At 41.7% G+C, this 11,270-nt stretch overlaps 1 protein-coding gene across 2 annotated transcripts in view; it reads right to left on the bottom strand.

Moving 5' to 3' along the window:
• The window catches only part of LOC307025881 (leucine zipper putative tumor suppressor 2 homolog), a 39,649-nt gene that overhangs the window by 3,424 nt on the left and 24,955 nt on the right, over positions 1 to 11,270 (bottom strand). For both annotated transcript variants that reach the window (XM_079660848.1, XM_079660849.1), the window contains 4 exons: positions 2,996 to 3,529; positions 1,958 to 2,548; positions 557 to 679; positions 49 to 195 (listed from right to left, as the gene is read on the bottom strand). In XM_079660848.1, coding sequence (XP_079516974.1) covers positions 49 to 195; positions 557 to 679; positions 1,958 to 2,548; positions 2,996 to 3,502 — 1,368 coding nt within the window. In that variant the 5' untranslated portion in view covers positions 3,503 to 3,529. The remainder of the gene's footprint in view (positions 1 to 48; positions 196 to 556; positions 680 to 1,957; positions 2,549 to 2,995; positions 3,530 to 11,270) is intronic.

The raw sequence follows: 11,270 nt of genomic DNA, 5'->3' as shown, positions 1-11,270 counted from the left end.
ACACTACTTTATAAACTGTCAGTTTAGTACTCCTGTAGTGCAGCTCACCTCCCACTTGCTCTCCTCCAGTCGCGGCCCCAGCTGGATCTTATCGTGCTCATAGGAGGTGCAGCGCTCCTCCAGCTGCTCCCGCTCCTTCAGAAGCTGAGCAAAGTCCTCCTGCAGCTTCTTCTTCTCCTGCTGCAGCTGATAAACCTGCAGTCAGAAACAGCCAGTATCAGAAGTTGACCCGAGCAATTCCTAGTAGGACCCAAGCAGCCATGATAAGAGCCTGTCTGTTCTCCAAATACTGGAAAAGGTGTTTAAATGTGTCCTTATCTCCTTTAGCACAAGGTACACTGGTCCAAAGAAAAGGGGATAAAGCTGTCCCACAATTCCTTGTGACAGCAACATTTAAAAAGATGGCAGACCCTAGTCAGTTACATAGGCTAGTGCTCTCCTTGTTGTCGTTTCCTTAAGAATTTTCCTTTCTAACATTTTGTTAGTGTCAAGGAAAAGTTAGGTGAAAGACACAGGTCTTGTTGTGACTATTTGGCCACAGCCCAGAGGTTCTGACCTGCAGCTGCAGCACCTGCTGTGCACGATGGGCCTTCTGCGAGGCGACCTGCATCCTGGTGGCACAGCCTTGCCTCAGCTCCTCCAGCTCCAGCTCAAAGCGCCTCTGCTTCTCCTCATAAACCTGTAACCACAGACAAAACATATTCATTAGGACTTTCCATACGAAACTAAAATGTCCTGCTGTTGACGGATGAGTTCGCAATTATATACAGCGTCAAAGTATTAATTACTGCCCTGTTTCAAATAGTAGTGAAATGGTGAAAATTAACCTTTAACTGCCGGACCAAGAAAAAAGCTATGGAAAAATTATTTTTTTGCATTTTCTTATCAAATGGGCCACAAATAAGCACAAATACTTTTTTTTTTGAATGACCAAACAGTTTTGTTTTTATGAGCCTCTACCAAATGGTCGAGCTGGCCTTCTATGGTAAAAGTAATCATCATATACCGTACAGTATTTGTATGCATAAAACTCAAATAAAACACAAACTCAAATACATTTGTTTCTTTTATGGAAAATTAGCAATATATACAACCAGATATATTCATAAAAGATAATAAATGATAATTTAAAAAAAAATGGAAAAAAGTCATGTTAAGTGTTTTTCATGATAAAAAAAAATACTTGCTCATCTTACTGTATGCTGAATTGGCCTAACAGGAAACCACTGGCCTAACAGCAAATGTCCATATCCTGTGTTGGCCTAACTTGCTCATCTGTGTGCAATTTTGGGCTGAATGCCATTCATGAAAGGTGCTATATAAATTATTATCACTCTTTCACTCTGAGACTCATAAGGCAGTACTAGATTTAGTAATATTACCATGAATCTAGCCATTTATTTACCATATTTTATTGGAAAACATCTCTGAAACTCTGAAAAAGTCATATTGCTAGCTTACCATAAAAGGCCAATTCAACCGATTGGTTGAGCATATTTTCAAAAAAATAATTACACCCTTGTTAAAACTTTTTTTGTGCATCAAGTTATCTAATTATGTTCAGTCAGTGCCCTGCCACTAAAATATGTCAAATTATATGGTTACCTTACAAAAGTTGACCAAAAAGAGTGATTTCTTCAGCAGTGATTTTTAGCATTGCCAACTTTCTCAGTTGAAGCTAGCTGAAGGGCATTCTGTTTGAACCACAGTGACATCTAGAGTTTGTTTTGTGCATAACATGTCAACCAAAGGGTAGAGCTGGCTGAATCAGATGGAGTTCAACTTTTTTTTGTATTTTTTAGACAAGATATCAAGACGCGAAATGTGCTCTACCAAATGTTGGTGCTGGCAGTTAAAGGGTTAAACATAAACCTTGACAAATATATAAGCATTCAATTTTCATTTGTTTTCACTGCGAACTCCTAGGGGACAGGACAGAGGGGCAGTGTGTACCAACCTGGCAGATTGCAGCTTCATTCTCATCCAGGTTGTCTCTGAGTTGATGCAGCTCCAGCTCCCTCTCCCTCAGCTTGTCCTCCAGGTCCCTCACCACCCCCTCGTACCCCTCCACCGGGCCGGGGGAGCGCCCGCTGGACCCGCTGTCGGACAGAGGCTGGCCCCGGCAGCTTATGGAGCCGGAGCCCGTGCTCTTACTGGAGGACGAGCGGCCGCTGTCGGAGTTGGAGTGTCCGTGTGCACCGACAGGCGGAGCGCTCTTCATGGGTTCCAGGTGGCCTGCAGAGGTCTCTCCTGACGCCTGGCTGTAGCCCCCGCTGTAAGGGGGGAGACTGGAGAGGGAGTTGCGTCCAGAGTCGGTCAGCTGGCAGGAGTGGCTGCTGCTGCCGCTGTTACGGGTCCTGCTGTGCGAGCTGCTTTTCTCCGAGCTGGAGGGAAACAGCTCTGTGTGTGAGGGGCTCAGCAGGTTCAGGTTGTTCTGGCTCTCCGATGTGTTGGCAGAGTGGCGAGGGGAAAGGTACTGCATGGAGGTACGGCTCTTGGGAACGACAGGTTTGAAGGCAGTGGGCCGCAGCACTGCTTTCTCCATGTTCTGGAGGAGGAATATAAAATATGATAAATAATGAGATACGAAAGAAAGAGTAATAACAAGTGCTTAATATTAATGGTTAACACACGGAAACTCTGAATATCTGTGGTTTGGCCACTGTTGTCAATGTTGTAAGGGATTTTTTTAATGCAGTATTGTTTGCATTCCTTAGTGGATATACCCCCTTTAAAGTTTCGAAGAACAGAAATATACTGCCAGTGTATTGGGCACACCACACTAAAATGAATGCAGTTTAATGCAATAGTGCTGCAATATATCAAACATTTGTGTTATTTATTCTGTTGTACTGACAGAAGGTGGATTAAACCTAGACACCTCTCTGTATAATACAGTGTAAAGAACCACAGATTACATCTCATGGTTATAACAAATATAATGCTCTCTAAAATTGTATCCGTAAACAAAAATGTATTTATTCAAAAGACTCACCTTCTCGAGTTTCCCTGACACAGGAATCAGTTTAGGAGGAGGCCCCCCCATGTTCCCATTGAACCCTGATCCTTTACTCTCATATGCGTCACTTCCTGGACTCCCACATGTCACACGGTTGTCATTCCAGTCGCCTATAAAGTCCTCATTCAGATATGTGAAGTTCCCATTCCCACTCTCCTTCTCCAGCCCCCTGATGGACATCATGGAGCTTTCCTTCTCGATGCAGTGCTGTAGTAAAGAGTCTGGGGGCGACTCAGAGCCCAGGCAGGCAGCACCAGGCGTGGCCCTCCGGACCCTGGCTCCCAGCTCTCCCAAAGATCGGTGGTCCTGGTAGTGTCCGGGGCGTGAAGCGATGAGGCTGCTGACAGAACCCATAGAATCCAGAGCGGAGGGGGGAGCGTTGATGGGGGGGGAGGAGCCTGAGGCGTGTCTCCTGTGATGTCCTCCACCGAGGCCTGGGTTGTGGGACTCAGCAGATAAGGGCAGAGCCTGAACCAGGGCCATGGTGGCAGCTCAGTGGGGTCACTCGCTCTTAGGGGGAAAGACAACAGAGGGAGTCTCACTCATCGGTTTGATACACGTTCTAACAGTTAGAACTCCAAGTCAAGTCTGGTAATGCTGATAGAAAGTCTAAAGCCTAACAAGACAAATCCCGGACACTCTCAAGTCAAGTTTTGTAAAATCATGTCTTGAGCTTTGAGTCCTTCAGAGCAAGTTGAGTCTTTAGGCATCAAAAGCAAGTATTACGGTGTAAGAGATACTTCCAAGTCACATTTCAAGTCTTATAGCAAGTCAGAATTACTGCAAGAGAAGTCAAAGTCAAGTCTCAAGTCTTATAAAAGTAGTGTTTCAAAATTGTAATATGTCTTGTTATGATAAGTATCAAGTTATTCCTCACCATTTCAAGTCAAACCTTTGTTAAGATAAGAGGAAGTTAGATGTATTTTAATAGCAGGTCCACTCAGGTGATTCAGGACAAGTCATGGCTCAAAAGTTCATAATCAAATCGTGTCATCTATGATTAATAATCATTGAATGGTTATTTAAACAATTTCCTAATTGTATTTTTTTGAAATAGCTGACAAACAACTGCCCCAATCGGTTGCTATATCTCATCTCGGGAACTAAATACTGGTTAAACTGCCATGTTTTTCCTCCCAGATACTAATAGGGTCAAATTATAGCTGTTCAATCTCCACACCAGGGTGCTTATGAGGAATGCCTACAACAAAAGGCAAAACAGAGATGATATACAGTAGACTGAAGCATACAAATGCCCCACAAGTCCATGGTGGCCCACACACAGAGAACCAGGACAGGCCATTCATGAAGTCCATTCAAGCAGCACTAACAGGGCTTGAGGCATTAGGCTTGCGAGGCATGAGGCAACAGAAGAAAAGGGTCTGTTCTCATTTGAGCCGTAGAATGGCTCCTAACATGCTGGCATCTCTCCCTGACAGCAACAAAGGCTACTGCCTGCACCCATCTTATCAGCCTTAACCTAAAAGTTCATAACTGTGGATAATAGACACACAGAGAATAGGAGGCAGCTTAAACTTGCCGTGATACTTTAGCGGAGGGTGTTTAAAGGGGCCGTTCACGACAATATTAAAATACATGTTTTTCTCCTCTTGTGGCACTTTCTAATAATCAAGATCACAGGATCAAGGCATTCGTCCATGAGTGGATGGACACTTCATTCTGTGCAGTGATGTGGTAGAAAGAAAATAGTTCAGAAATGAAAATGTTCACAACAAGTTTTGTGGATTATCCAAAGTAACTGGGTCATAAGTTCAAGAAATAAGTTTTGCTTCTAAATTCATCTAGTTTCATTGTATTGTAGAAAATGAAGACATCACTACCAATACCTCCAATCCTTAGCAATTCACACCAAAACTATTTTAAAGATTGATAAAAGCAGTACAGGTAATAGGAACAATTTGTATTTTCTGTGAGTAAATCTTAAAGTATGAAGTTCTTTTAAATAATTAAATGTAGGAAGCACAAGCACTTACTGTTCACTCGCTCACTCTCACAGGACTGCTGGTAAATATTGACACTATGAACAGGCGCATACCGACTATGACATCAACAACTTGTCTTGTGGATGGTGAACAGTTGAATGTTGTGTGGAGAACAATGAGTCAACAGGACGCATGATGATGAGGTCACAGTGCACAATGGACCACAGCAGAGCCTCTTCTGCTCTAAAAGCCTTTCAGTGAGTCACAGAATATGAGGATATCCGACTGACGGGTGCGTCCTGTTCTTCAGTTTCAGTCTTGTCTGGCAAGTCACAAGCATTTAAAGTATGGTAAGATTGTTCAATACGTCACTCACTGTAAGTGAATCTAGGAAAGTAGTACGACTTTGCCTCCTACTCTGTACCACTCTTTACCTGGAGAACAAAATCCATGTTCGCTAATAAGGTGAAATGAGGTTGACAGCACGCAGACTGGTCAGACACACTACACACTGCACCTGCCGGGAGAGAGCCATGCCAAGTCCTCTTACAACCTGCCAAGTTCACAGAGCGCCTGCAAGGCTTCCACTGTGATTGAACACTGATTACTACACGTTAATTAGCTTACTCAATGACAGGCTGATCCCTACTTACACTCATGACTGAATTACACAAATTAATGAGAACTGGAACTGACATATTTTAATGTGTTATACGTAAACACTGACATTTCTTTTTTGTAAAATATGTATTGCAGCGTTTGTTCAAACTTTGTTAGTTCCAATACTGTCATGAAGGTGGTACAGCTTTCTTTTTTTTTTAAGCTGTTGTCAGTACAACACTGGTGTATTACTGTACTATAATCAGAAAGTGAAACGCATGGCTTCTCAAGTCCAGGTAGTCACACATGAAAAAGTAAAAAGGAGATTTTAACTCCTTTGTACTGTAAATGTGTATTATATGAAACATTGTTATTTCAAATGTATCCTTCTAATTGTTATACTTTCTATGCCATCTAAATCCTCCATTGATTCTCTTTGGTGCATCCGCACATACAATGGAGTGTAAAATATGTGTCAGTGTGCCAGTAAGGATTCACACTGCATTATTCAAATACTGAAATACGTGTTGTCCTCAAAAGCAGTGTGTGGGTTAATCATATGTTATTTCACTATAGACTGAGAAAAGCTAATTAGCCCTTGATGATATTTATTAAATATAATCCTCTCTGAATAGGAGGAAATCAGATAAAGTATGTCTATGGTTTAGCCGTCAGTGAAACCCCATATTATCACAATGTCTCTAGAACAAGGTCTAAACAACTCTACAGGTCTTCTTACAAATTTGACCCAAATATCCCAAATTCATGTGTTAAATGCTACTCTTCTTCACTGCGTATGGGTCTGCCCATTTATTCAGACTTTCTGGAAGGAAGTTCTCAACATCCTTTTCTAGGTCACAGGTGTGAAATTGTCATTATGCCCTAAATTATGTATTCTCTGTATATGTCCTGTAAACTACACACTAAACAAGGTGATGTTTTAACATTTGCTGCTGCATGGCAAGTTCAAACTAACCAAAACCAAGCAATATAAAAAGTATTCAATCTTCTCAGGAGTGTGTTAAAGCTTAGTGTTGTCATTTAGTGGGAATGCTGATACAGCATTCCAACTACTTGTTCTTCTACGGACAAATTCTTTATTCTTATTCTGCCGGGTTATTTTGTCCCTCTTCTGCTCCCACATCGCAGAAACTCCGTTCAAACATCAAAAGGTTCAGCTCAATCGGGAATCGATGGCTATTACTTTTCTCATTCATAACTTTCATAATTCCCGAGATATATCCCATAATTAATCACATTTTGGGGGGGGGGTGCTAGTGGATCGCCGGAGTTGTATTAGATTAACATTAACATGCTTATTGTAGTTGTAAGTGCACTGTCTTGATGGAGCATATGTGTGGGCTGGACCTGTATTATAGGAAAGGAGTGAGCAGAGGGTAGAGTTGTTGATTCTTGTTCTGTTTTCTGTGAATATCTGCCTCACCCTCTCAGAATTTCATTTGCAAGCGCTACTAAAGAGACGCGCTACCATGGAAACCAAACAATGGTGTAGCTGTATTAAAGTCCGAGTGGAAACAGTCCTGAGTAAATCGGATTTAGTCAGAAATCGGGAGAAATGCAGGAGAAATATGACCCCGGGAGGAAACCGGGAGAGGGCAATGAAATCGGGAGTCTCCCGCGAAAATCGGGAGGGTTGGCAAGTATGGGTTCAGCCCTCAACATGTGCCATTAGTGAATTTTCCTCAAAAGCTGTTGCCATGGCACCTTGCCGTAAAACGCGATGTCGCTATAACTCCTATGAAAATGGTCAAAAAGTGCTCAAACTTCACATGTGTGCTAACAGTCCAGCCTTGAAGACATCAATTTGACAGCTTTAAGATTTATTCAAATGCCGTTGCCTTGGCAACACAATGCTCGCTATGAAACAGTTCTCATAACTTCCGTGAAAATGCTCCAAACGGCCCAAAACTTCACAGGTTTGGTAACGATGCAGCCATCAACACATCAGAGCCTTATATGGGGTGTCATCAAATGCCGTTGCCATGGCGACAGATCATTCGCCATCAAGTTAATTCAAAAGTTTGCAGTTCAAATATTCTGCTGCTTTTCTAAGCCTTTTTACTTTCTTTAATTCTCTTATCACACATTCAAGCCCCCAATGTTCATGTATAATTTCAATCTAAATCCTTCACTTTCTTCTTACACATTACATTTCAGCATAGCAATTCATTGTCAGCTTTTCAGCATAAAGCATTCCCACTAGCAATTTCTTCAGGAATTGCATTCTCTAGTTCTCGTTGTTACCCTCAACCTCTCTCCACTAGAGTGAATACGCTCTAATCCCTGTAGACTCAAGATGACTGAAAGTATGCAGGGGACTCTACTGAGAAAAGCGGGGGGGTCTCAAACTGTTTTTAAAGCACCGTCAGTATCATGCGGTCCTGGTCTCCTTTATGTTGTCATGGTGACCGAGGCCTTAAACATTAGAAGTGGGGGAGAAGAGGGGAGGGGGTCAGAGGGCTGACAGGGAGGCCAGGACCCCTCCTTAGCATCTTGAAGCTTTCAGTCTTTCTATAGGTCTCTGAGGGTCTTCCATACACTCCCAGTGCCTCCAACTGAAGATAAATGCCCATTAACAACTCATGACTGCTGGATGAATCCATCACAACTAAAGAGGAGGTGGCATTGATATAATCTGATTTTTTTTATATTATGCAACTATCTAGTTTCATTATCTATTAAACTGTCAAGTTAATATTTATCATTATTTGCAAAATATAATATTATATGTTGCTTGTTTTTGGAGACTAAAAATCCAAAATCTTAAAGGGATTAATGATAACGAGCGGCTGCAAATCTTCACATTTGAGAAGCAGGAATTTATAAATGTTTTGCATTTTGCTTCATAAATGGCAATATTTATGTTCCTTGTGTTTTCTTCTGTGTTTATCTATTCATGGTTTGTGCAAATGCACATTTGACTAATAGTAGGTAATGGCCAATACTACAGCAAGATAAAAAGTCTTTCTCTCAGTGAGATTAGAATTTTGAAATTAGATATCCAATTTATATAATTTTAGCACAAAATACACAACATTTACACCTCATATACCCAGCTTAAACGACACCGCATGGCACGCAAACTTTATTTTCGCCACCCTCATGATGTCTGCAGTGTCAGCTGACAGACTGTTTTTGTCTGGGAAAGCCCTTGAAGGTTTTAAAGCCCCTCAGTCGGGCAGACAGACGACCTCGTCCCTCCAGCAGCAGGAATGTGCGGGCACAGCGGATAATGAGAGTAAGGACTAAACATGGACAGACTTGGTTCTGGTTAGTGTGAGGACATGTTCCCCTTTACAGCCACTGTATTTATGTCCTATCATCAGCATTGCCACATGCTTGGGAGAAGAGATTAAAATATTTATCATGCAATGAGCATGTTTCTGTGCAGCAGCCTGCAGCAGAGAGTCTGAGGATTTGCTGTAACACCAAAGCATCGGTTTTCATCTCCAATCTTTCAGCACAGCGAAGAGAGAATCTGCAATTGCTGCAGTTTTATAAAATTGTGATTGCACTGCAAAAGGCATAAGGCATCAAAGCCCTTCAAACTAAAGCTATCACACATTGCAGTCTACACACTTTAATGCTGTATGAATTATTGTAATTTGGTTAATACCACATTTGCTTTCAAATATATACACCTTACAGTATATTGTGACACAAAAAGCCCCTACGATTTGATTTGTGTGTGTGCCTTAAGGTTGTTTTTAGCGACCCTGATTGCTATTGATCACAATCAAACTGAATTGCCTCTTTACAATATATAAAATGCTATCAAATCAGACTCCATGGAAGCCATTACTGTTTTTACGGTCTCTGATAGGGTTGTGAGTGACAAAGAAAAGAATGATGACTACAGAAGATCAAACTTCAAAATATGGCTAAAGGGGGTTCCCAAAACACACCTGCATTGGTGCGTATTGTTAGTCTACTACAAATAAACACAACGTTTATCTTCTGTTAAATTGGTTTATTCAATCAACGTGCATAACACCAATACAGAGCCATTAACGAACAGTGGACCTCATGCTCCAGGTCGAAACAGACTCACTGCGCATGCGTTTCCCCGCCTCAAGAGGGCAACCTAGACTACCGTATGGCCAGTAGTATAGACGCAAAAAGATTACATGTTAACAATCTCATTCTATCTTTTTAAAGAAATAAACAAAACAAAAATAACTTTACATTGCATGAATCACAAAAGAATCATACAGTGACTTAAAACAAAAATGTTTAAATTCCCTGAGTAGTCAACATAAATTAGGGAAACATTTAAGAAACAAATACATAAACAAAGGTGTTTTGAATGTTCCATTTCAACAGACACTTTAACCCAGATCCCATTGTCCTTCACTGAGTGCTTTTAAGAGCACAAGAGCCGAAGCTTCTTTTTTTGTGAGACAGTCAGCGAGCTGAGATTTTGTGTTTGACCAACGCACCTGCTTGATCCTCTTGCTCTGTATGAGCTCCTTAATGCTACTGATTTCCAACCTGAGTCTCTTCTCTGTGACTTGTTTTGTGGACTTGAGCGCATCGAACAGAGAATGGTTATCGGTCACACAGAGTACAGGGGGTGCATTCAGTCCAGCATTTCCAGTAGTGAGCTCAGAAAATAGTGTGGCTAGAAAAATTGCATTGTCTACCCCATCTGACATGGCAAGAGTTTCCCCTGCAAGGGTACTGCGAACCACTCGTCTGATTTTCTTTGAATGCCAACAGAGGGGGGAAAACTTCCCTCTTTCTCCCATAAGTGCTATAAAAGTACCTCCCTGTGTACCTCCGTCTGGGAGGTTTCCAAATGAAGCATCACTGAAAACTATCAAGTTCAAAGCATCACTGTTTCCCAGATGTTGAAATCTGAGTGTCACCTTTTCAGACTTTAGCTTACGGATTATCTTATTAGCATCATGAACAGACTGTACTGTTGCCCCTTTTATATTAGAAGCCAAACAACATGAATCAAACATAACATCAGGTCTTGTCTGTTTAGCAACCCATAGGATCTGTCCTATTTTTGATCGTAACTGCTCTCTCTCAGTTTCGTTGAGGGGTTCATTTCTCTGTGTGGCCCGACTTGCTTGTATGGGAATAGGCTCCAGGTTCTCGATATAACATATCTGAACTTCCCCGTTAATAGTTACCAAATCCATTCCTACATAGGAGAACTTTTCATGCTCCTCACGCCCAACCTTGAATGCAGACTGGAGTTGGGGGATCACATTGGATGAAAAGTTTGATGAGCCTGCCCAAAGAAAATCATCTACATGACACGCAAGCACCCCAGTGAACTTACATTGCTCATCCAACCAGTAAAAGACTGCCGGATCCACCTGTGACACTCTACCACCAGTACTCACCATGATTTCCTTCACTTTGTTGTACCAATATAGTGATGCATCCGCAAGACCATATACACATTCCTTTAGTTTCCATACAACATTTTGACATCCTGCCTCTAGAGGGGTGCGGATATAAATATCCCTGGATAGCTCCATACCCTGCAAGAATGCAGATTTGATGTCCATAGAATGGACTGCCCACTGGTTTTGACATATCACTGATAACATAAGTCTAAGTGAATCTGTGGCACATGTGAATCTTTCACAGAATCTTTCGGTAACTCTTGAATATTCAGCTCTTCAAAACCTCTGGCAACCAGTCGGGCTTTAGGCACTATACCCTTGGGA

This window comes from Notothenia rossii, assembly GCF_949606895.1.
Source record: "Notothenia rossii genome assembly, chromosome: 11".
Classification (NCBI taxonomy): Eukaryota; Metazoa; Chordata; class Actinopteri; order Perciformes; family Nototheniidae; genus Notothenia; species Notothenia rossii.
The sequence above is the reverse complement of the archived record's forward strand: the minus strand, read 5'-3'. Positions and strand labels throughout refer to the sequence as shown.